The sequence below is a fragment of the Bos mutus genome, chromosome 11 (assembly GCF_027580195.1).
Source record: "Bos mutus isolate GX-2022 chromosome 11, NWIPB_WYAK_1.1, whole genome shotgun sequence".
Classification (NCBI taxonomy): Eukaryota; Metazoa; Chordata; class Mammalia; order Artiodactyla; family Bovidae; genus Bos; species Bos mutus.
This window is the reverse complement of record NC_091627.1, coordinates 21585953-21612556: the sequence shown is the minus strand read 5'-3', so window position 1 is coordinate 21612556 and position 26604 is coordinate 21585953. Positions and strand designations below refer to the sequence as shown.

General features: G+C 47.9%; 1 protein-coding gene and 1 long non-coding RNA gene across 5 annotated transcripts in view; one reads left to right on the top strand and one right to left on the bottom strand.

Annotated features, from left to right (window-relative positions):
• The window catches only part of TRIB2 (tribbles pseudokinase 2), a 29068-nt gene extending 10329 nt beyond the window's left edge, over positions 1-18739 (bottom strand). The window contains exons 1-2 of the mRNA XM_005903205.3: positions 17093-18739; positions 12022-12314 (exon numbers count right to left, since the gene is read on the bottom strand). Coding sequence (XP_005903267.1) covers positions 12022-12314; positions 17093-17362 — 563 coding nt within the window. The 5' untranslated portion in view covers positions 17363-18739. The remainder of the gene's footprint in view (positions 1-12021; positions 12315-17092) is intronic.
• Positions 18418-26604, top strand: part of LOC138989871 (uncharacterized) — a 50980-nt gene continuing 42793 nt past the window's right edge. For all 4 annotated transcript variants that reach the window (XR_011465996.1, XR_011465995.1, XR_011465993.1 and 1 more), the window contains exon 1: positions 18418-18556. This is a non-coding gene — a long non-coding RNA (uncharacterized lncRNA). The remainder of the gene's footprint in view (positions 18557-26604) is intronic.

The window sequence follows — 26604 nt, the reverse complement described above, 5'->3', positions numbered from 1 at the left end:
GGAAGGGGACCCAGGGGAAGTCTGGTAAGTTCCAGAAAGCAGTATATCCTCTGATTGCCTTACAACACCATCCCACACTCTGCACTGGTTATACAGAGAAATGTGCAGTTGGAAAGATAAAGCCACCTGCTGAGAAACAGCACAGTTGGGAGGAGGAACCCAAGCCGACTCTAGCAGACAGTTGTTTCCACGGCACCGGCTACCCAGCCAGGATGCAAAAGCCCCTGAAACCTACATGCAGGTGCACGTCCGTGCCCGACTCATCAGGGCCACGGTGGGAACAGGGAAGCCAGTCCACCTCCAAGACTTTCCCGCAACCCCACCCCCGCCCTGCAGGAGGACCCCACACCGAGGCAGCCAGCCTTCCATTGTCATAAGAACAGCCAGGAACTCCAAGGGAGGTGGTGCAGCTGGGACTCCTCGTCGAAACTCTATCCACCTCTCACTGCTCTGCGCCAAGACCTGGATCCCTGAGGTTCCCTCGAACCCAAGTCAATCAACTGTGCCTCTCAGGAAAGCTTCCCAGGTGGCCATCTCACTCCACGCTGGACCGCACTGCCCCGTTTGCTCACCCAGCCCAGATCCTTCCAGGGAGAGCCAGGCACCCCTAGGTGCTGCTCCTGCCTTTTTTGCCCAGGATGATTCAGGGCCCAGAACATTCCTCTCCATGCCTCATTGGTGGGGCAGGGCAGGGTTCAGGCCAGTCCCTCCAACCCCTCCATCCCCACCCCCAGCAGCACTGGGCCACCCAGGTTGGGGGTTTCACTTCTGGCTTCCCCACGTGGTCTAGGCAGAGACTGAACAAATTCGGGGAGTCGGAAGTCTGAGTTCTGTTCTTGGTTGTGTCACTTACACCTTACAGAACTTTGAGGAAGGGCTTTCCCTTCCTGGTAAAGCCCCTTCCCCTCTTAGCCCTCCCTCTTAATTCTACGGCCTGGGTCGCGATTCAGCTTCAGCATCCTGAAGTCCACGTCTGTCCCCAGTCTGTCCTTCACACGCACATCCAGAATCACAACCTGACCTGTCCCTGCCGTGTCTAGAGAAAACCTTAAATGGCTCCTGCTGAGCTTCAGATCAAGTTCAAGGTCCCAGCCTGTCTGTGTGTGCTCATATCCAACTCTTTGCGAACCCATGAACTGTAGCCCACCAGGCTCCTCTGTCCATGGAATTCTCCAGCAAGAGTGGGTTGCCATTTCCTTCTCCAGGGGCTCTTCCTGACCCAGTGATCGAACCCAAGTCTCCCGCATTGGCAGGAGGACTCTCTACAACTGTGCCACCTGGAAAGTCCTCAAGGTCCCAGACGTGAGACCGTGGCCCTAGACCCTCTTCACCTTCATCTCCAGCCCCACCTCACAATACCCTCCCCGAGCAGTCCCTCCTTACCCACTGCTGGCACTTTCTGGACCTTTCCCCTTCCCTCCTGCATCTCTCGGAACTACCCTGTGGGGAGCCCAGCCCCTCCCTAACGCAGTCCTCCTCTACAGCCCACTCCATTGTTGGGGTACCCTCTTCCTGCTCCCAGATAGCTCTCTAATGCACAGCCTTCCTCTCAGATGTGGTGTTAAAAATAACCACTGCACTGTGTCTTCCATTAGGTGAGGACTCTCTGCTATTAAGTCTTGCATCCCCAATACTGAGCACTGTAAGTAGTGCCATGACAGGTGCTTAATACACGTTTGCAAGATAGTGTGATCCCCATGTGTCCAACGCTCTCAGCTCCAACACGTGGTCTAGCACTCAGAGCATCTACGCATGACTCTGCTTAACAACTGCAATATCTAGAATCCAGAGAAATTTCAGAGAGACTGGATTCGTCTGTGGTTTAGAGAAATTGCCAAGAGCATTGGCTAAGGGATGTTTGAAATGTGTTTCCATCCACTGTCTTCTACCATCAGTCTATTTAGGGGGGTTTTCTTATAATATTTATGACTCCAGGATATATGGGGCTAGTCATATTCCCACTGAGTCAACTGTCACACATTCACTAAGTATGTATAATGCTAAGTCCTAGGCTAGGTATGAGGGATGAAAAGATAAATGGACCCCAGCTTACAGTCCTGTAGAGGAACCTAAACCCACTCCATAAAGTGGAAGGGCAGGATGTACAAGGACTGCCTGTGAGGTTTGCTTAACTGGTGGCCGAGTCTACCTCTGCCAAGACCGCTCTGGGAAAACCAAAGACTGAGCTTCACTTAGACTCCAGTCAGCCAAGTCCTTGTGGGTTCACTTGTTGCCTAGCTGCATAAGAAAATTCCTTCTATGGGTCCAGTACAAGGGTGGCACTTTACCTGGCATTTAGCTTCTGTAGCTAACGTGGCATTTGAGAACGTAAGCTTGGGGGCCAGGTCTCTTTCTCTGGGTACCACCCCCAGATTTGCACTGATTGGCTGTACAACCCCAGGCCACAATTTCCTCATCTGTATAATGGTGATACACATAGCAGGACCTGAAATCAAATAGCTTGATTTAAATCAAATAACTTGATTTAAATACAGTAATTCTACCCCTCTAGGTCATCACAGAGGACCAGAATGGGCTTCCTGTGATATACAGAAGCTTCCTGCTAGTTATCTATTTTACAAGTATAGTGTATATTATGTCAATGTTACTCTCTCAATTTGTTCTACCCTCTCCTTCCCCCAGAGGGAGGGAGGCTCTGCAGGGAGGGGGATATATATATATATATGTATATATATATGTATATGTAAAACATTATGACTCATTTGAGTTGATGTATGGCAGATGTCACCACGGCACTGTAAAACAGTTATCTTCCAATAAAAAAAAAGTAAATACATAAATAATTATAGTAATTAATTTGGATAAAATTCGTTCATTTATGTGTTTTGGTTAGAACAGGGCCTGGTACATGGTGGATCCTAATTATTTCACTAAAATGTAAGTCCCGTGAGAGCAGGGCTTCTGTTCCATCCAGTATTTCAGTATGTCCAGCACCTAGACTAGTGCCAGGCACATATAATGCCTTGTACTCCAAAAATATTTGTTGAACAAATAAACAAATCTCCAGCTTGTTGCAATATGAGGCTCAAAGCTACAGAGGATTATGGAGAGCAGTAATGACAGGTATCCTAAGTCCCTGAAGTATATCTGTGCTGGATACTCTAGGTTCATTATCCCCAGTCCATGTCAGAGAAGGCAAGCCAAGGGCAAAAGGCCAAATGGAGGAATCAAAAAAATCTCACCACTGAGCTCTCTGCTCCACTTGCTTGTGGTTCCCAATCTAGCCCGTCAGGTAATTTATTAAGCCCCAATACCCTAGCCAGAAACCCTGCTGAAGAATACCTACTATTTAGTCTATCTTTAAGCACAGAACCTTGAGGAAGTCCTCCCCTCTAATCATGACCTGAAGCCCTTCATAAATAAAAAGACACCTACCACAGACATAAATAATGGTGTCTTAAGTAAATGTCACTTTTGCATAAATCATTAATTCAAAATGGGAATGATGGGTTTATCTGTTACTTGACGTGGACCTTTGAAAACAGTTCTCTTTAAAAGGTGTCTACGATGATGAAAGAAAAAGTGTTAGTCGCTCAGTCGTGTCTGACTCTTTGTGACCATGGACTCTGTAGCCATGGTCCAGTCCAGCCTCCTCCATCCAAGGAATTCTCCAGGCAAGAATAGTGGAGTGGGTAGCCATTCCCTTCTCCAGGGGATCTTCCCAACCCAGGGATCGAACCCGGGTCTCCCACAATGCAGGCATATTCTTTACTATCTGAGCTACCAGGGAAGCCCATCTACAATGATACAACATTATAATTCAACTGTATTTCAATAAATAATAGTTTTTTAAAAAGGTGTCTACAAGGGAGATTTGTAAGTCTCAGTCTTTCTGGGCTCCCACCTGGGCAATGACTGAGATGATCATTAAATGAATACATTCCCTGCCTCTCTCACTCTGACATGAGAATCCAATCTGAGCTGCTCCTGGTCCATAAAAGGAATTCTCATTCACTCAATGCCCACCAGGCTCTGGGAACAGTGCACAAGAGACAGCCTCCGACCTCGATGAGTTCCCTGACTAGGAGATGAGGACAGTCTGGAGATGCTCATGGACAGTAAGAGGAGAGCAAGAAACACGCTGTAACAGATCCAAGTGTGAGCACTCCTGACACGTCCTGAGAAGAGTGAAAGGGGAGGAGCTTTCCCAAAGGATGGACAGTGCCTGATTACATCCAAGGGGTCAACATGAACAAGAGAATTCTAGGAGCTCCATCGCCTTTAAAGCAGAATGGCAATTCTCCTAAAATTCAACAAACCTACAACTCAATGGATGCGTGGGAGTACAAGCTCAGTCGTGTCCGACTCTTTTGCAATCCCATGGACTGTATCCCTCCAGGCTCCTCTGTCTGTGAAATTCTCCAGGCAAGAATATTGGAGTGGGCTGCCATTTCCTCCTCCAGGGGATCTTCCTGACCCACGGATCAAACCTGAGTTTCCTGCATTGCATGCAGATTCTTTACCACATGAGTCGTCAGGGAAGCCCACAACTTAATATATATTGCTATTAATGAAAGAAAGCAGAGTCTGGTCTCCAGGACTCCAATGCCTTGCCCTCTGTACTTTATTAGATATGGGAGTATCTCTGGAGCCAAGAAAAACCTTAAAGATCTAAAGGGAGAACTAATACACATACTAACATCTGCCTGGGGAAGGGAGCACTGACTTCGTCTGGTGTGGCAGGGAAGAGGCCTTCCCCCTGCAGGGAGGTGCAAGTCCCCCTGTGCCCCTGAAGAGGGCTTTTGTTCCAGGGAAATACTGCCCCTCATCCCCCGGGTTCTTACACAGGGTCCCAGTTCCCCTCCAGCAGAAGCAGGCACTGATCAGCTTCCACAAAGCAGAGGAAATGAGACCTGTGACGTCAAGAGATAAAGATCTTCAAACCAAAGAAGAAACATGTTCAGAAGCCGTCTCGTTCACATGGGGGTATTTCTGGGCAAAAAATGTCAACACCGAATTGTGGTTGGGGGCAGGGAGCTGGGTTTGGGGAGGGAGGGTGGCAAGGAGCCCTGTTCCAAGGGACAGGCAAGATTCGGCTGGCAAACAGGGACTGTTGTAGGCACCATGTTCCCCCACCTCCCTACATGCTTCAGGGGGCCCCCCTGCAGCCACAGCTTGCAGCAGCTTAAAGTGCTCTTCAAGTTCTAGGTCAGCAGGCTGGCCCGCTGTCACCCAGAGGCCCAGACATGAATCAAGTCCAGGAGAGGTTAAGAGCAGCGGATGGCCAACTGTGCACCAAGCAACAGGTTCACTTTCGTTAATTCATTTAATTTCGTGAGCCAAGTCTTCCCGTTATGATGAGCCAATGGGGCAGAAGAGGTTAGGTAACTTGTCAACGTTAAACTGACTAAGAAGTGCAAGTGAAAAAGACTGGAATCCAGAGAGGGGTGGACTCCAGCGGAGCAATCAGCCTTGTCCCTTAGAGGCTGGGATTGAAATCCGGGGCCTCAAGGAGACCTGACCAGGAGACCCCTTTAATCCCAGAGCAGGATGAGAGGGGCTGGAGAACATGGGCACAGCTTCTGGGAGTTCTCAGATTAGAGGCTTCAGTCCTGCTCAGATTTTACTACATCACATGTACTACATTTACTACACACAGACCATCTCAGATTTTACTATAGGAACTGGGGATGCAAAGGGTGTGTCCAGGGTGAGTTCAGTTAGGGTAGGGCTTTAACGTCCTCAAAACACAGTGTGGCTAAGGCTCAGCCCTAAAGAAACATCCCGGCCCAGAGGAGAGGCAGCAAAACAGGGGTGGGAGCACCGTGGCCGGTCCAGGCCCGGAGGGGTGGAATCCGCCCTTCTCTCCCACCCTGCCAGGGCCCTTGTCCACCTTCCCTTTCTGACTGCTTGTGAACCGCTTAGCCCTTCTGAGCAGCAGGTTCCACACCACGTGTACTTGACCTGTCAGTTGCCCTCCTAATAGGCATCCAGCGATTATAATTAAACAAAGGAGAGGGGAGGATATGGCTTAAATCTAACCTTTCTATCCCAAAGGATCAACCTTCAGGGACAAGGTTGCTACATTCTCCATTCTCTGGGAACTGCTCTCCCATAAAGTGAGTGAAAGTCGCTCAGTCATGTCCAACTCTTTGCGACCCCATGGACTATACAGTCCATGGAATTCTCCAGGTCAGAATACTGGAGTGGGTAGCCATTCCCTTCTCTGGAGGATCTTCCCAATCCAGGGGATTGAACCTAGGTCTCCTGGGTTCAATTGCAGGCAGAGCCCTAAAGAATTGCAGGCAGATTCTTTACCAGCTGAGCCACCAAGGAAACCCAAGAACACTGGAGTGGGTAGCCTATCCCTTCTCTATCGGATCTTCCCGAGCCAGGAATCAAACTGGGGTCTCCTGCATTGCAGGCGGATTCTTTACCAACTGAGCTACCAGGGAAGCTCTCCCATATGGGTATCATTTTATCAATGACTCTAAGTAGTTGGTGTGCTCAATCGTGTCTGACTCTTTGTGACCCCATGGACTGTAGCCCTCCAGGCTCCTCTGTCCATGGAATCTTCCAGGCAAGAATACTGGAGCAGGCTGCCGTTTCCCTCTCCAGCGGATCTTCCCAACCCAGGGACTGAACCCACATCTCTTACATCTCCTGCATTGGTAGGCAGGTTCTTTACCACTAGCGCCACCTGGGAAGCCCCATGGATGACTCCAGGACCAGCTACTGACTGTGAGCGTCTGCCCTGCCTGTGAGTCACAGGATCATCTAACTCTCATAACCACCCTCTAGGGATGCAACTATTATTTCTGCTTTGAGGAAAGTGCAGCACAGAAGTATGAAATGACTTAATCAGGTAGTTAACAAGTGGTAGACTCAGAATTTGAATCTAGTTCAAATAGAATAAACAGGACTTCCCTGGTGGTACAGTGTATAAAAATCTGCCTGCCAATGCAGAGGACATGGGTTCGATCCCTGGTCTGAGAATATTCCACATGCCAAGAAGCAACCAAGCTCAGCACCACAACTACCGAACCTGCATACTGCGATTACAGTAGCCATGAGCCTAGAGGCCATGCTCTGCAACAAGAGAAGCCACTGCAATGAGAAGCCCGTGCATTGCAAAAACAAACAAACAAAAGAGCAGCCCAGCAGCAACAAAGACCCAGCGCAGCCAATAAGTAAATAAAGTAACAGGAAACAAATAAAACAGGAGCAGAAGAATCTGAGGTGCAGCGGATTCAACCCAGAGGCAGAAGGCACCCTAGCATTAAGTCTTCATAGAATAGCAGGTGTCATCCATGTATAATGTGTGCAAAATCACTAGTAGGAAGCTGAACTTAAGGGTGATGACAGTTCTATTAAGCATGTTTCCATGGATGGCCACGGGCTTGAGAGTTACAGATGGTTTAGAATGGGAAATCTGTGCATAAGAAGTCAACCCAGAGTCAGGTCTCTCTCTGAACCACCTGTCGTTCACTCTTTGCGACCCCACGGACTGCAGCACGCGCCTTCCCTGTCCTTCACTATCTCCCGGAGTTTGCTCAAACTCGTGTTCATTGAGTCAGTGATGCCATTCAACCTCTCATCCTCTGTCATCCCCTTCTCCTCCTTCCCTCAATCTTTCCCAGCATCAGGGTCTTTTCCAATGAGTCGGCTGTTTGCATCAGCCAATTTCACTATGTAATGCTTTCCCCTTTGATCACTTTCAAGATCATCAAAGAACAAGAAGCACATCCTTGAGAGAGAGAGACTGATGGAGACGAGTGCAAAAGAGATGTCTGGTGACTTGAAGCTTAATAAAGCAGTGCTTCCTAAGGTCTCTTCTATGCAACCCCCACCCCGGGCACCACAGAACCAATGCCTTAATAATCAGAAAACAGATCCAGATTCCACTGTTTTAAGTTTTCAAAGTCTTTCAAATCAACGCATTGTTTCTCATACCTCCACGTTGTCATGAGAGGAGGAAATGTTCGTCCTATTGAAATACCTATTCATTAGGTCCTATTGATTGGGACCAAAAGTGAAGGTCACAAGCAGCAAGGCCCAGAAGAGATCCCAGAGCCCCTGGATCCTGTCCCTCTCGGAAATACAGGCATGGTCGCCATACAGCCACCATGCAGGCCAACGAAGAGTCTACCATGAAACTCAGTGGCCCCTGGGAACTAGAACATCCTGAGTGACAAAACCAGCCTTACAGTCCAAAATAGAGAGGTTAAAGCCCAAACAAGATGAAAGAAGGCTGCTAAGCATTATTCATCTTTTACCAAAAGTTGATGGTTGGGTGATAATGAGAAAGGTCCTATTGCCTACTGATGAAAACATAGAAGATGTCCTTGAAAAGGAAAGCAACCTTCTCAAAGCAAATCCACTGGGGCCTCCCCGGGGATCAGGGCAGAGAAAGAGCTCTGGAAGGAAATGACAGGATTTCTAGGCTGCCTCCATCATCAGACTGACTGTGGGATCTTGAGCAAGGTCACCTATTGCTGTGCGGCCCATTGCCTCCCCTATGGCTGGGGCAAAGGGTTCTCCTTTCTCTATGGCCCCTTGAGGGGCAGGGCTGCTCTGACTCAGGTTCTCAGATACGGTGGCAACAGACGATGGCCAGCTTCTTACCTGCCACTTACACTGTCTTTTTCAGAAGGAAAATGCTCTTCAAAGTTAAAAAGGATTGAGTTTTTTTAAAATTAATTTTTGTTGGAGTAGATTTGCTTTACAGTGTTGTGTTAGTTTCTGCTATGCCGCAAAGTGAATCAGCTATACACATACACATATCCCCTCTTTGGAGTTCCTTTCCATTCAGAGTTCCATGTGCTATACAATGGCTCACATCAGTTATCTATTTTGTACATAGTATCAACAATGTATATACATATCAATCCCAATGGCTCAATTCATCCCCCTGCCCCCACCTCAGGACTGAACGTTGACACCACCTTTGAGCGTGACACCACCTGCTTCTGTGGTGTCCTAGCTTCACATTCACACCAGATACTTCTTTCTAGTTCTTTCTAGAAAGGGTCACACTCTTCTGCATGAGCCAAATGTAACTCCAGACCAAGCATCAGAGCCCTGCAGGGCTCATGTTAGAAGTTTCTTATGTGTGACCATTTCTTCCTCGGCCCCTGTGACATCAAGGACTCTGGCTTTGCCATCACGTACGAATTATCTTACACATTTCCCCATAAAGGACAAGCCATCCTGGGGGAAAAGTTCACACCCTCAAACGTGAGGTCAGTGAAAGTGAAAGTCGCTGAGTCGTGTCCGACTCTTTGCAACCCCATGGACTATACAGTCCATGGAATTCTCCAGGCCAGAAGGCTGGAGTGGGTAGCCTTTCCCTTCTCCAGGGGATCTTCCCAACAGACTCAGCCCATATTTGCTTCCAGAAGAGCTGTGGGCTCTTGGACAAGCACCCTTACCTCTGGGGCTCTGCTCACTGATGGCAAAACGAACAGGTTGAAGTACAGAATCTCTAACGCCGACTTCTGCTCCCATAGCCTGTGACCCGGGAACGTCCAATCTACTCGGACCCACCGGACGCATCTATATCTACCCACGGCTGTGCTACGACCTGACGGGCTACCACCCCACATCCTAGCCAATATGCCTGCAATTCCTCTCTAAAGAGACACAATCAAAGATGATGCTTAAAAATGAGGATCCCCAAGAGAGAGGGCATTGATTGTCCTGAATCCCTGTGGTGGCCAAATGAATTTCTTGAGAGTTGACTTAACAGAGAATGGGTCTTCTAACTTTGAGACTTCTCCAGCTACACTTCGGAGCCCTCATCTACCCAATGACACGCTAATACTCACCTCTCCAACCTGCAAAGAGAATTAAGTGTTGAAAGATAACCTTATAGTAGGCTCTTCCGTGTGTACGTGTTCAGTCGCTCAGTGGTGTCCAACTCTTTTCGACCCCACGGACTGTAGCCCGCCAGATTCCTTTGTCCAGGGGATTTCCCAGGCACGAATACTGGAGTGGGTTGCCATTTCCTCCTCCAGGGGATCTTCTTAACCCATGGATCGAACCTGTGTCTCTCGTGTCTCCTGCATTGAAGGTGGATTCTTTACCACTGAGCCACCATGGAAGGTTCTTAAATAGGTCACTAAATAATATCTCTTATTTTTTAGTTAGTTATTAGATCTTCAAGGAAGATAGAACACTGAAGGGCAAAAAGGATATCTCTGTCAGTATCTTGCTGGAGTCAGGTGTATATCTTTCAGTCAGGTGTATATGAGAATATTCAAAGTGGCACATACTTGAGTGTTTGAACTCAGGAAGACCTTAGAGCCAGTGCAACAGAGTCAGGACAAGAAAAGGATGAGGAACTTGAGGCCAAGGGGAAGGGACCAATCTAAGGTCACAGAGAGGAGAAAGGGCAAAAATAGGATGAGGACCTGGGTCTCCAGGATCCAAGGGCAGATGGAGGTAAGCAGAAAGAGAAAGAGAACCATCACTCCCACACTCTAGATCTTCAAATAGTGCCCCCACCTTCTTTAGCTTGTTAATGAGGGTAAAAGCCATCCACTGTCAGAGACCAGGATTTTAATCACCACAGAGGCCCATGGTACTCCCTTATGGGTAAAAATATGGAACAATAACCAACTTCTGTGGGTCTGGGAAATCCAGTGGCCCTCTGCACTTTGTCTACTCTGCTGGATTATAAATGCTCGTGAAATTATTCCATTCGGACTAAGTAACCACAGGCCCTTTGACCTGGGCTAATCCTCAAATGCTTCCCAGACGTTTACTGCCAGATTATCTCGGACCACAAAGATAGAAAAGCCAGAGCACACATCACTAGATCTCCCTCATTTGGATGCCATCAGGCTTCCATAAGCAATCACCTAAAAACATCACAGGCCACTGGGATAGATGGGCTAATCTAACTGGAAGATGGAAAGGTTTGACAGCAAATCTGTACCAGACGCATAAAAGGTACTTGCAGAATGTTTGCTGGGCCAGTGAATGAATGATGCACACTAGCTTTGTAGTCAGATGGTCCTGAATAGGACTGTGACAATGGAACCTTCATTTCACTAAACACTTTGCTAATAGGAGACAGGAAAGCCCAAGGCAGTCACAAGAATTCCATGACATCACGTATGTAGAGCCCCTGCAGTAATTCTTGGAATAGTCAGCAATGAATATGCATCAGTTGCTTCCACTCCTCTAAAAAAGCACATTATTAAAAAGAAAAAAAAAAAGGAACTTGAAAGAGGTTTTACAATCAAAGTCAGCTGGAGCAGAAAGCAGGGTCCCAATGGGGGTCTGCTAAACATGATGTAATGACTTAATGGAAGGACCATGAATGAAGCCCAGATGCCCAGCCTCCTGTCCAGCTGTCTCTTAAAACAACCAAGACTTTCATATAGCCAGGCACGTGCCCAGGCAGGTTCCTCACCTGGAACGCCGGTCCCTCCCATATCACCTACAACACATTCAGCTTGGCTCCAAATTCACCTCTCCTATAAAAACTTTCCTGACTCTTCAAGTCCTTGTTAGAACTGACACCCCAGACCCCAGTTCCCATCTGACCCAGCACATACCTGTATGTGGGCCAGTAACACTTCCTTTATTAGGTCATTGACTAGCTAATGCATCTTGATATTCACAGTCCTGAGACTTGTGATTCAAACTTAGGAACAGACTTAGAGAGTATCTCTTGAATGAATGAATGATAAACAACTGATGCCAGGCATGGACACTACCAAAGGCAGAATTTTCAAAAGTTTGCCTTATTCACGCTGAAAGTGCCACAGAGGCTGGCAGCCACCTTCAGAGTTCATGACACCAAAACAAAATTAATTACGGGATCACAGAATATCCTGGCACTTGTGAGCCTCTGATAACCATCTCTTAGAGGAGCAGCAAACCGCTTCTCAGGGGCACTTAAAAGACTGCAGTATTTCTCCCTTTGTCCTTCCACAGTCCCTCCTCCTCACCTAGACGACAGGCAGCCCAAGAATGTCCATTCCAACCTCTCCGCAAGCTGCTCTGAGCAGCCTGGCATAGCACAAGGGCCTGGACAGGAAGGAGACTCACCTTTCTTCGTCCTTAAAGATGAATTTCCGAAGCTTGAGGTCCCGGAGCACCAGCCCCCCGTCGTGGCAGTGGGCCACGGCCGAGGCAATCTGGTAGAAGAGCCTGGCCGCCTCCTCCTCCCTCAGCTTCTTGCAGGTGCGGACAAAGGAATGCATGTCCCCATAGCTCCGCTCAAAGAACACATAGGCTTTGGTCTCCCCCAGGATAATTTCGGTGATTTGGTTGATGTTGCTGTGGGCAGACAGGCAAAAGCAGGGGGCCAGGGACTCCTGGTAGCAGCTGATATCAAACACCTAGGGCAGGATGAACAATATCAAGAGTCAGAGATGCCTCCTATACAACCAGATCACAGAATGCGGATGAGTCCCGTAGACACGGGTGGAACTTGAACCCCTGACTGGCCCTGCCTCCCAGCTGTGCAGCATTGAATAAGTCCCTTGACCTCTCTGAGCCTCCAAATCCTCATGTGCAAAAGGGCAAGTGATTGACTCACAGTGTTGGGAGGATTATATGAGAAAATGAAGGTCAGAATGCTTACCAAGATGCAATGCAATACACAAATCGTAAGTTTTGTTATGTTTTTCTCTCTATCCTAATGGCCTCTGTTTATAGAAAAATTAAGGCAAAATTTGAGACATCCCAAGCTGCACAGACAACACCTTATTTACCTTCAAAGAAACAAAAAAAAGCATCCATACACCAACACAACACAGCTCTAGCAACCATATATAAAATATTTTTTGCTACAGAATTGGATTGTATAGCAGTATACAACATAATAGCAATTAATAGATTAAATGTGTAGACTGAAGGTTACATAATTCACTACCTTCATCTCACAGATGTGGAAATCGAGGCTCGGATAACAAGTCGAATCAAGCCCCCAGCGGCAGAGCTAAGAAAGGACACAGTCCTTCTGATTAAGAAAGCAGCCACGCTCCTTTCTCTCTTCCCTCCACACATATCTAGCTCAATGAATCAGTTATGCAATGATTTTCTATGAATCAAAATGAGCCTGTGAAATGCCACCTCATTGTGGGGTTATTTCGAAAGCAAATCCACCCTCAATACTTTTTGGGAACAGATCTAATAAGAATTAACACTACAGAGATTTTTCTCAGGTTAAAAAAAAAAAACAAACGTTTTCATTCATTTCAAGACCTCCACTAAATCAGGGATACAAATCTCTGGGTTTGGAATGTGGCTTTCCTATCTGCCCGGGGAATGTGGCTATGATGAGTCTATTCCGTGTCTGCAAGAGTGAGGGGCGGGTGTGGGTGTTCCTTGCTGGGAAGCATGGAGAGCCAACACTGCTCTAACAGCAATACGCTGAATGTTAACAGTTCACCATCATTTAGCTTCTTCAGTCTCTTTTTCATTAGTTAGAACACACTCTCCTCGATCATCATTTTGTGGTGTGTGGTGGGGGGATGATAAACGCTGGCCTAGAAACCATCTAATTTGAGAATATAATCCTGGCTTGGCCACCGATAATCTGGAGGAGGTGGATAAAGCGTTCAGGATCACTCGGCTGCCCTCCTTTTCATAAACTGAAGACACTGATTGGAAACACTGTTGACCTTTATGGGTCCGGACCCTACCTGAGAATCTGATAAAAGCTCTGGCCCCTCTTAGCTGACGATGCCCATTTTCAAAAGCATGTACAATAATAATAGATTTGTCTTACGGGGACTTACAGGCTTTCTATAACCCAGCCAGGGACATAGGCTGCTATTTAAGAATCCCTGAGTGAAGCCTCTTCATTTCAAAAAACAAAACCCCCAAATCTGTGAGTCAAACGGCCCGGTAAGAACCTTGGGAGGGCTGGTGCGAACGCGATCAAGGAAGCAAAGTAACATTGTGAATGAACCATAATGAGGCATCTCAGGAAAGCAGCGCAGCTGCTGCCACTATAACCTAGAATTTAAGAATGAATACTTCCGTGTCCCCAGAGACCACAAATCACACCCTGATACTGTCAAATGATGACCTGCCAGCAGTGACCTCAGAGGTCCGTTCAATTAGGCATCTGAAATGCTTGAGTCAACTTTAACACCCAGACTGCAGAAACCCAGGAAAGCCTCAGAAATTTCCCAGAGTAATAAAGGCTTTGCAGTGACTAATGTAAACATTGCGTTATATAAGGAGGACGCTGGGATCTGAAGCACCAGGCTGCAGGCTCTATAGCCGATGCTCATGGGGTAATGATTATTTATATTTCCTGCTTTGAGTTGCATTTTTAAAAAAATAAAAGGTGATTTTTTTTTTTTTGCTCAGTACCCTTAGTCTATTATCCTGTCCCACTGAAAACTGAATGAACATTAAAAGTCAAACATATTCATGGCACCTTCAAAATGTAGCCATACCCTTTGTAGGAGAGACCAAATTCCAAGATGGTGGACATAGTATGCAAAATAAAGCAAGTACTTATGTTTTCCCAAATGGGTAGGAACCAAACTTTTATTACTAGCTGTAACAGGCATTTATGAGCTTGGATTGGTATTTAAACCATCACCTTCAAGTGCAAAATCAAGCCATAAGCCTCAGTGCCAGCCTCTTTTAAATGTTTAATTTAGATCCTTGGTTATATAATGTGACAGATCAGATAAGGCAGTGAGATTAGGCCATCATTCATAGTATTTGCAAAAAAAAAAAAGTGCCCATTTTGCCAAGATAGTAATTATGTCAATCTGCACAGTGACTACAAGCATTTCCATGAAAACGATAAGCTAAGGACACCCTAAAGTCCCCTTCTTTCATCTGCCTAGCTTAACACAGACACAGGAAGACAATAAACAGGCATGATTATTTTGGTTAAATGATGCTCCAGTCTCTCTCTCTCCCAAAATAATGTCCTATAGAATTCCACAGAGTTCCTGTGAGTGGCATCTTTGCACTGGATCTATTGTTATAAAGACTTTTTTCCTGGGTCAACACAAAGCTAGGAGACAGGAACTCTACATTCTAAGATGTCAAAAGGAACTGGATTCAATGTGTAGACTTCACTGAGCCTGCAGTAAGCCAAGAGTCCACAGTGTATCTATGAGGGTAGTTCATAGAAGCAGCCTTATAAAAACCACTTGGAGCTTCCTAGGATATATACAACTATACAACTATGCTTGCATAAAAAGTCACCCACATCACCTCTGGTGAAAAGGCAGGCAAACAGAGCTGCTGTGTCTTAAAGGGATGACCTCTGTCAAGCAGAACAATGATACTGCACTTAAATCCACTTGCAGCAGCACAGTAATTGGTGAGGGGCTGATTCAATCTTTGCAATAACTAAACCAGCAGATTAAGTACAGTTTCAGGCCAGAGAGCAAGTCTACAAATGACACTGTAAGGTCAGTCTAAAGTGAAATATGTCTTGAAAAAATCTGAAGGGAGAAAGAAACAGCAGGGGCCAGAGTCACCTCTGTCTTTAAACAAAGAAATAACAGGGCAAGATGTTCCTGCAGAATTTGGCGGCAGACTCCTTTTACTTAAAAGCATCTCCAGCCTTTGAAAAATATTAAAATGCTCTACTGAAGTTGAGTAAAAGGAGTGAAAACACACTGCTGGGTGATTGTGCATATTTCATATGACAGTGGCAGCTCTGTGGAATTCATTCATTTCAGAGGATGACTACCCTATTGTACAACGTTGTAGGTCTTCTGAGAATTCAACCCAGCTCTGAATAGCTTACTGAATTTTGGTTAACTGGGAATAGCTGCTCTGAGTCTCAATAACTTGGAGAAGGTGCAAAACACCAAATGCTCAGTCCAAGCAGAGAGCAGTATTTAAAGAGTCTCTGATTTCCCCCTGAGGTCTCAACTGAACAACTGCACAACAGACTGGAGACCCTCCACAAAACCCATTTTTCACAATGAAATACTCCAGTCCCCTGTGAAAGAAAGCAAGTTCACAAAGCAGCCTATGGTTGATGGTAAAAGTGTGATGCATTATGTGTAGCAGTTATGCAGAGTGCCCGTTTCAAACGGGGGGGGGGGTGTCCCCACTTCTAACTATCTCCTTAACCCCTCCCCAAACAAAACCAACACTGAGCTAAGCTAAAATTAAGTGACAATGAATTCTTTATCTATGTCCCATTCCTGGGTAGCCTGCTCTACCATCTTCATATATATATATATATATTTTGCAACTATTCCCCTGCTCATCCCCTTGTCTTAGAGCCCTGTGAACGCACACAAAGACACAGAGACACCAACCAGTTCAGGGTCAAAGACGAAAAGGAAGCTGAAGTACCCATCTCTGTATGAGCACTGTGAATCCCCGAGGCTCCAAATGCTGGCCTCTAAATCCTACAGGCAAAGGTGTATGTTGGGCGGGTTGGGGGGTAGGTAGTGGGGGCAAATGGGGGGGCGGTTCAGGCACGGAAAGCTGGAGATGAGAAGAAACGGAGACAAGAGAAAAAGACCCAAAGGATTCACAATTTCCAACACCCAGAGGTGCGCTGGTGGCTTTGATTTCCGCCCCCAACCTTCCTTTCAAGGCTCCAGGCAGAAGGAGGCTCTTTGTAAACTCCTTCCCCACCCTGGGCCCCTGGGCTCAGCCAGAGAAGACACCTTTGTGCGTCTCTTTTAAAGGGCACCTACGGAACAAAGGTTCCACACCTGCACGCTGCCGAGAACAATGGCTGCAAAGGAAGCGAGGCATCAGCGCCTAGAAATTAGCGGGGGGGATTCCCTCCTCGGTGTTGGAAGAGGAGGGGGCTGGACCCAGGGAGAAATCCCCGGGCCGCGGGACCCAGCGTAACGGAGGGGCTCCACGAGCCGAAGGGACCACGCATGGCCGTGGCCCCCGCTCAGTCCCGCCGCCTTCTCCGCGGCGGGCTCTCCCCAGAACGCCCCCGCCGCAGCCCGCCCCATTGTCTGCAACGCTCTAAAAACTTCGCGACTAGTCGAATGCGAACAAATAAATTCAGAACCCCATTTAACGAGCCCACGGATAATTAACCAGGCGAATCTCCCTCCCCCGGACCGCAGGGCTCGGTAACCTCCCGCCCCCTCCCAAAGGCCGGGGCATCTTTTCAAAAAACAAAACAGCCAAAAGCAAACCCCGGGCTCTTTACCTTGCACACCAGCTCCTCTCCACTGTGCAGATGCACGGCCCGAAAAACGTGGTCTCCCTCCAGGGGTTCCAACAATAAGTATTTCCCAATGCAAGAAACGCAATGCGACAAGTTCGGAGTCTCAGGCGGGCTCGGGGAGCCGAGGTTCGGGCTGAAACTCTGGCTGGGTTCGGCGGACCTTATAGACGACAACTCCTCGAAATCCTGGGTTTTGTTCCGCGATCTCCCATATCTTGCTATTGTGATGGGGGTAGACCTGTGTATGTTCATGAGTGTGGGGATCGCACTCGACAAACAAAAAAAAACCGCTGGAGAGATGAGTCGCGGGCGAGTGCGGCTGCAGGCGCCTCCGTGCCACGGATGTTAAAAGGGATCGAGAGGGGAGGGACGGGAAGGGGGCTACGTGGAGAAAGAGTTAGAAGCCCCCCAAAAGGGAGACGCCGGGCACCTCGTCTGCTCCGAGCCCGACTCCCGGGGGGTCCTCGGTCGGCGGCAACTCGGGTCCTTTTGTTACCCCCAAAGCCGCCAGCGATTTGCAGAATCTTCGCACTTTTAGTTTCTCTCTCTCGCTCCTTTTCCAACGTGGATCTGGACTTGTAACCGGATTGCTAAGGTGGGGAGCTGCAGCCCTGGGGCTCCCAAAGCAGTCCCCACGCAGGCTTCCGAAGCAGACGGGGCGAAGGAGCCTCGCTGTAGTTTGTGCAGTCTTCGGGGAGCGCACACGGCCGCCGCTTGGTCTCGGCGCGTTAGAAACCAAACAAAAAGAAAAAGGAAACAAGCCCGGGTACCGGCTCGCGCCGCACCGCAGACTGAATCCGCGCTGCACCCCCTTTTTTGGTGGAAAGGGTGGGGGGCGTGGAAGGGGGGGGGAGGTTGCCGGAGAGGGTCCGGAGAGGGTAATTACCTACGTTTTAACTGTAGATGGCGTCTGAGGCTTTTCCAAGATCGCTAGAGCTCTCCAAAATTTAAACAAACAGACAAAAAGAAAGAAAAAAAAAAATAGCAAGGGAGCATTTAACTTAGAGCGGTCAGCGCTGCCAACAAAAGATTGCAAAAGCCGGTCACGGAGTTGCGGGCCGGGCGCAGGTACGCGACAAAGCCCAGGGCTTGGCCCGCCGGGCGGAGGTCAGCACCGGCTCATGCCGTCGCCGCTCCCTCGCGCTCTGGATCGGCCTCCGGAGAAAGCGAGAAGCGCGCGCAGGGAGGACGAGGGTAGATCAATGGTCTCCGGTGTCCCCGACACGAGCTTCCGGGGGTCCTCCCGGCGCAGGAAAGGGATGCACCCCCAGCCCAGTAAACCCACGCCGTCTCCTGTCTCGCTCTTTTCACTGGATCGCGCCTTGGAATAATTTGCCACCGCTCCGTCACCCCCTACCCTCAACCAAAACTGCCTGGCGGGGTTGTTTTGGAGAAAATTGACGGCTTCTCTTCTTCTTTGATTTTTGTTCTTCCCCGCACCCGGAGGTAAGAGAAACGTGTATTGGAAATGGAAGGGGACGGCCGACGGTGCCCGAGGCCAATCCCCGAGCTCAGCACGCCCGCATCTCTCGGCGAGGCGGTATTAATAGTTACTTACGTGGCCGGGGATCTCTGCGCGAGCGGGGCTGTGTGTGTGCGCGCGCGCGCCTCGCTCGCGCTCGGTCTCCCCATTCAATGTCACCGACACATTTCCACTGAGCCTCCGCCCCCCTTCCCCCCCCCCACCACCCGGCGGCACGGGCGACTGGCTGAGCGCAGCGTCGGCCCCGCCCCGCCCCCGCCCCGGGGCCCCCCCTCATTGAGCCGGAGGCCCATCAATCAGCCTCGCCGCTGCCAGTCCTCGGGCAGCTCCCCGCGCCCGCAGGCGGCTGCCACTGCCATTGCAGCTCCTGGCTCCGGGCGCGGGCGCTCGCCTTCCCCCTGCCCCCCCAGGATGGCTCAGCCCGGGTGAGGTAAACAAAGTACTTTATCCAACTGGGGCCCGGAGCAGGGGAGGTAGCGCACCCAACCAGGGAGGGACGGTCCCGGCGCCGCCACCGGCTACTGCGCGCCCTGCTGCAGGCGGTGGGGCGACTCCTGCCCCACCACCAAGTCCCCTAAGAAGCTCCATCAGTGACGAGTGGACTTCCTAACTCGTTCATCTTCCCGGGCGCTCCTCCCCAGCAAGCTGGGCATCCTCTGAGCGTCCGGACACCGCTGCTCACATAGCTCTTGTCCTTGGAAGATGTGCTTGCCATGCGGGGTGCCGCACCGAGTTTCAAAAATCAGTTTCATTATCTTTTTCCAACACTCTCCTCCCCATATAAAAAGGAACGGATTACTTGCTTTTAGTTGGTGTCCTCCTCAACCCTCCACCTACCGTCAAGGCTTTTAGTATTTTTCTGCCTGCCGAATACGAGCTCAAAGACATCTTTTAACTCAGACCGCAGGTAATCACTAATTCTTCCGCTCCCAAGACATGCCCAGAGGGTTTTGGCCCAGGCAAACAATGCTGGCGCACACCTCCTGCTAAGCGTGGGGCTCCTTCAGTCCGAGTCCCTTTCTCTTGTTCTCTTTATGCTTCCTCCCTCAACACACGTGGACCACAGAGTCACTGGGCACTGGGAATCAGGTGAGGGCTACAGGTTCACTCCAGTTATTCCCAATTTCCGCAAGAGGTGCCAGTCCTTTGATTTAGGCTAGAACTTGGACAGAGGCCTGGACTGCCAGGCCTTAACCTAATGTGTCCTGGTAAACCAAGCAATCTGATTGGGGACCAAAAAAAAAAAAAAAAGCCCAAGGGGCTGAGAAAGGGGAGTTTAGAATACTCTGAACTTTTATACGCACGTATGCATATTTTCCGGAGAAGGCAATGGCACCCCACTCCAGTACTCTTACCTGGAAAATCCCATGGACGGAGGAGCCTGGAAGGCTGCAGTGCACGGGGTCATTGAGGGTCGGACTCCACTGAGCGACTTCACTTTCACTTTTCGCTTTCATGCATTGGAGAAGGAAATGGCAACCCACTCCAGTGTTCTTGCCTGGAGAATCCCAGGGACGGGGGAGCCTGGTGGGCTACCGTCTATGGGGTCGCACAGAGTCGGACACGACTGAGCAGGCACATGCATATTTTCTAGTCTGGGAGGAAAAGCGGACTATATCATGTATTGCCCATGGTAGGACACTTTTTAAAAAACTATTTATTTACTTGGCTGTGTCCGGTCTTAGTTGTGGCACCATGTGGGATCTTAGTCCTTCCCACCCACCCAACCAGGGATCCATTCCCCCCACCCATCCCCTGCGTTGGAAGGCAGATTCTTAACCACTGGACCACCAGGGAAGTCCTTGGTAGGACACTTTTGAGTCAAAAAAAGAGGGCTCTGTAGGATTATGCCCACATATTTGCAGTTTATGATTATGCACAAACTCCAGAGATAAGCCATTCCTGGGAGGCTGGCAGAAGAGATCACAGACTGTATGACAGGCCACCACAGGGCCACTGGGTTTGAAAAAAGGGTCAAGAAAGTGCTCCCATGTCTCCCGACTCCCTTTCGCCAACTGACTTCTGGCAGACCTTCCTGGCACTCAGTCCCTCACCCTAGGGCAACTTGTGTGTTCCCCCAGACCGTCACCACGAGTGGTGAGCAGGATCCATTCATGAATCTCGGCCCATCGAGGGTCCTCTGCTGGTGCTCATCTCGGGAACAGTCCTCTGTTCCTCCGCTGAGGAGTCAGAAAGAAAGGCACCAGCCTCCCTTGTCAGTGGCCACCAACAGTGCTTTATAACTAGGAGTTTAGGAGACCCTGTTCCAGGCCTGTCTGGGCCTCTGATTTCCAATGAAAATTGAGTCAAGACATTTTTTTTTCTCCTCCCTGACTACCCCTTTTTTCAGCTGTAAAATGAGAAGCCTAACAACCGTCCAGCTCAGCTCACGTGACTGCTTTAGAATTATATTTTTCAATTCCAGGAAATCTATGGTGGTTTACTATAAGCCCAGCCTAGGATGGGTGTTAAGGATCCAAATATGAGTAAGATTTAGTCTCTGCCACCCAGGAGCTCAGAGTCCAGCTTCAGAGAAATACTTGGAAATACATCGTTTCATTGTATAACAGTATGGCTATTAGATATCAAGGCATCCACTTTTCCTGGGCTTCAGGGAGTTTTCCAGAAAAAATTATTTTTTTTCGCCTTGAATTTATCCAAAGCAAATATTTAATTGAAACCTACTATGCACCAGATGGACAAGGCAATGGCACCCCACTCCAGTACTCTTGCCTGGAAAATCCCATGGATGGAGGAGCCTGGTAGGCTGCAGTCCATGGGGTCGCTAAGAGTTGGACAAGACTCAGTGACTTCACTTTGACTTTTCATTTTCATGCATTGGAGATGGAAATGGCAACCCACTCCAGTGTTCTTGCCTGGAGAATCCCAGGGATGGGGGAGCCTGGTGGCTGCCGTCTATGGGGTCACACAGAGTCGGACACGACTGAAGTGACTTAGCATAGCATAGCATAGCATGCACCAGATACTGAGTTTCGAGATACAATGATTTTAAAGAATTTATTTCCTATCCTCATGGATCTTGAAAAAGTTCTATGAGTCATACAATAAGATAAATAAGAGATTGTCATTGGCATTTCTGGTGGAGAGAAAGAATGTACAGAAGCAAAGAAGTGGGATGTTCTGAAATTTCTAGTGACTCTCCACAGCTTTGGTACTGGCAGCTTAGGAGCAGTGGCCAGGCATGTGGCAAAGTGAACTGGGATTAGAATGAGAAGGGACAGACAGACCAGCCAAAGTAGAAGAGATGTAGAGTGAATGCTACCATTAAACGGGGAATTGACATGGTTGATTGGGGTTCTAGAAAGATCATAGTGGACGTCATATGAAGTAAATATCAGTGGGCTTCCAAGGAAAGAGAAAGCCCTGTCACCTGGAGAGACTGAGAAAGTGGTCAACATAGTGGTACATCACAGATGCTGTGAGCTTCCCTGGTAGCTCAGCTGATAAAGACTTCGCCTGCAATTCAGCAGACCCTTGTTGGATTCCTGGGTTGGGAAGATGAACCAGAGAAGGGAGAGGCCACCCACTCCACTGTTCTTGCCTGGAGAATCCCATGGACAGAGGAGCCTAGCAAGCTACAGTCCATGGGGTGACAGAGAGTCAGACATGACTGAGTGACTTAAGCACAGCACAGCAATGGATGCTATGCATGATTGATGGTACATTCATGACTTCTGATGAAATTATATGGTGGCCACAGTCCTGCCCATTCTTAAAGGCCAAATTCATGATCTTTGGAAACTACTGTAGTGCAGGATAAATTACATAATTTATACCTAGTGCCTTAAATCTTTTTATCCGAATTCACAGTAATTCTTCTTAGATTGGAAAAAAAAAAAAACATGTAATAGGAAGATCTTTGTGGGAATCTTCATTCATTCACTTTTTAGGTATATGACCTTAGATGAATTTGAAATACTTCAATTATAAAATGGGTTTCCCCGGTGGCTCAGTGGTAAAGAATCTACCTGCGATGCAGGAGATGGAAGTTTGATCCCTCAGTGGGGACGATCTCTTGGAGAAGGAAATGGCAACCCACTCCAGTATTCTTGTCCATGGGAAATCCCATGGACAGAGAAACCTGGCAGGCTGCGGTCCCTGGGGTTGCAAAGAGTCACAACTTAGCGACTGAACAGCAGCACATAAGGCAACTAGCATAATGTCTTGCATATTTGTCATTATTTGAATATGTCCGTAGAAAACAATTCAACATGCAATGATAATAATAATAATAATAGACAAAATGCCTAAAATATCTATAAAATGTATAGGAGTTGTTAAAGTAACAGTTGTAGGTATGCTGCTGCTGCTGCTAAGTCGCTTCAGTCGTGTCCGACTCTGTGTGACCCCATAGACGGCGGCCCACCAGGGTCCTCTGCCCATGAGATAGGGTTGTAGGTATGGTTAAATACAAATTATGTAGCTATGATAAAAGATGATATGGCAATTAAACTAGGGATTATATAATTACAGAGGAATAGTAACCAGTCCCTGGGCTTCCCATGTGGCTCAGTGGTAAAGAATCTGCCTGCCAATGCAGGAGATACAGGTTCAATCCCTGAGTCAGGAAGATCCCCTAGAGGAGTAAATGGCAACCCACTCCAGTATTCTTCTTGCCTGGTGGGCTACAGTCCATGGGGTTGGAAAGAGCTGGACATGACTTAGCGACTGAGCACAGCACACATTAACCAGTCCACTCTGTGGAACAGTCAGATCCAGCTGCCATAGGTTGCTAATCTGCTGTGCATGTTTTCCAGAGTGTCCTCTATCTTGAAATGCATGTAACTGCTCCTTAATTCACTTCTTCTCTCATTAGTTCATTCATCTAGTAAATGTTCAGTAGGTACCTGCTAAATGTGAAGCCCTAAACTAAGTGATGTGTTTGTTGATCAGATAACAACTCTTGAGACTACTATGTCACTTGAAGGCTGATATATACCATGGATGATGATAGTCTTCTTTCTTAACTCTCACATCATACCTAGGCTCAAAAATCTGTGACAGGCTTCCAGGACAAATTGTAGATGTGGCTACCATATGCTGATCTGCACAAATGCAGAATGTTCCATTCCCCTCTGAGGTCTTTGTGAGTGTCACCCTTGGAATTGTGCAAAACATGACCTTCTTGGCCATACCTGAAAACCTGGGCATAGATAAAGGGAGTTGGAATTTAAGAAATTCCCAGCAACTTCGTCTCCCACTCCTCTTGGTTCTGTGCCCACTGGCCCACTCACACCACTCTGTGGACTCTACCTCTATGTCTATGACTTGACATAGGTGTCTGTGACACCTGCTTGATGACTAGGACCTCTGTATTTCCCTGAAGTTACTCCTTTCCAAGGTGTTCCTTCTAGCTTGTTCATATCATGTTCCCTACTTCTCTTATCTGGTTTTATGGCTGCCTCAGGTTTTACAAATGGTATGTTCAAAATCAAGGTGGCGTGGATGTGGTTGGTCAAGAATGAGGTTTGTGGTGTAAAGACATGAGTTGCAATCTAGATATTCCTGATGACAGTATCTGCAGATCACCTGGCATCAGAGTCAGTACCAGACGCCAGGAAGGTAAGTGCCCCTAATTACTCCTATAAGTTAACTCTAGAAAGAGATTCCATCATTCCTCTGTGCAAGGAGGAAGGGAGAGATCCAGGGGAGAGGGTACACAGCTTCACTGCTGCAGTCCTCCGAGATGCATTTGGCCAAGTTCACTGTGACCCTGGGGTTTGGACACAGTCATGATGAAGAGGGCAATGGCACCCCACTCCAGTACTCTTGCCTGGAAACTCCCATGGATGGAGGAGCCTGGTAGACTCCAGTCCATGGGGTTGTCAAGAGTCGGACACGACTGAGTGACTTCACTTTCACTTTTCACTTTCATGCATTGGAGAAGAAAATGGCAACCCACTCCAGTGTTCTTGCCTGGAGAATCCCAGGGACGGGGGAGCCTGGTGGGCTGCCATCTATGGGGTCGCACAGAGTCGGACACGACTGAAGCAACTTAGTAGCAGCAGCAGCAGCATGATGGAGAGATGCATTTCCAGTGGTATGAAACTTGTGGCTTGCTTCCAAGCTTCATGTCATAAATTGCCCCATTACTTTGCGAGTCTTCTCTTTTACTAACTTTGATAATAATTATACTTCAATTATGCCTTCTGAGCACTACACCAGCCACTTTCTTTCTCTCTGCTTCTTATACAATCCATCAAAATAGATATTATTACCCCCACTTTTCAGATGAAGGAACCAGGACCAGGACCCAGCAAAACTCATTACCTTTTTCCACAGTGGCCGGTTACTCAATGGCTGTGCTGCTCACGTGTGTGTGTGTCTGTGTGTGTCTGTGTGTGTGAGGGAAGAAGGGGGCAGGGGAATGAATAAGGTTCACGTACATCACGTTGCCCGTCATCAGGCTATTTTAGATGTCTAAACCTTTGGCTTGAATTGCTCACTTGTAATCAATCCTTCCATAATAGTGTTTCTTTTCTCAATTTGTTCTAAACAGTTTGTCTTTGAAAAATGGTGGTTTATGTCCAAGGTGATTCCTAGCAGTACCTATTAAAAAGTGACTTTGTATTTGTTTGTTTTAGCATGGCAAGGTAAGGGGTCTGTTTTCTTCTTTGAATAAATGGTCTACTAGAAGAAGACCAGTGTATAAATACAAAAGAAATTGGCATGTTGAAACAATTTTTTCCCCACGCCCTGGTTTTGTTGTTTTTCTTCCCGACCAAAGGAATAGTTGTTGAGTGCTTACAAGTGAAATGAATATAGGAGAATTTTGTTGCTGTTGTTCCTTTTAAATTAAATTAGAGGAGGATGGGATACCTAGTATATGGGAATTTTCTGAATATTGCAAATTGCCTGCCATCCTGTTACATATTGCAGAGCAGCTAATAAAACAAAGTGAAAACTGGTAAAAATAATCCAGCTAGTCCAGCAAGTGCTACAAATTTACATTTATCTAGAAAGCAATGGCACCCCACTCCAGTACTCTTGCCTGGAAAATCCCATGGATGGAGCAGCCTGGTAGGCTGTAGTCCATGGGGTTGCTAAGAGTTGGACACGACTGAATAACTTCCCTTTCACTTTTCACTTTCATGCATTGGAGAAGGAAATGGCAACCCACTCCAGTGTTCTTGCCTGGAGAATCCCAAGGACGGGGGAGCCTGGTGGGCTTCTGTCTATGGGGTTGCATAGAGTCGGACACGACTGAAGTGACTTAGCAGCAGCACAGTGCTAGGTTACTGTAAAAATAGATCCCGTTTGAAGGGTGTTCTGGTAAGTCTAGTGTGTGTTTCCATACCTGGCACACAGACAAATGTCGAGGGAGAAGATTTCCCACCCTCTGCCCCCACCCCTACCCCCGCACCCCGCTCTGTTTCTGAGTTTTAGGCCTTTGAATGACACTTCAATCCCCTACCATTTGTGGAGTGGAAGTAACCGATACCCTCCTTACAAAGGGAATAGGCTGAACTGAATGATCATTTACATCCCTCTTCAGCTTTTAAAAGCCCACCTTCAGTTTGGGAAAAACAAGCTGGTCACCAGTAGACCAGGGTCTGAACAAGGACACGTTGAGCTTTTATCCCATTTGGGCCCCAACTTGGCCAATTAGTCACATGATCTTGGACAGCCCTGATTGCTCAGATTAAGGTCTATTAAGAATATGTGCCATAGCCTCACCAATTTGCAAAGCATTCTTATGTATTTTGTGCCATTTAATCCTCACGATAGCTCTATAAAGGAGATTTCATTACAAACCTCAGCAGAAGAAACTGAGTCTCAAGGAAATTAGCTCATGAGCACAAACCCAGTACTGTTTATTTGTCTGTGTCCGTCAGGTCTTTTAGTTGTGGCACACAAGATCTTCGTTGCGGGGTTATTCACTGTGGCGCACAGATTTTCTAGTTGTGGCACACGCACTCATTAGTTGAGGCAGGCAGGCTTAGTTGCTCCACAACATTTGGGGTCTTAGTTCCCAGACCAGGGATTGAAC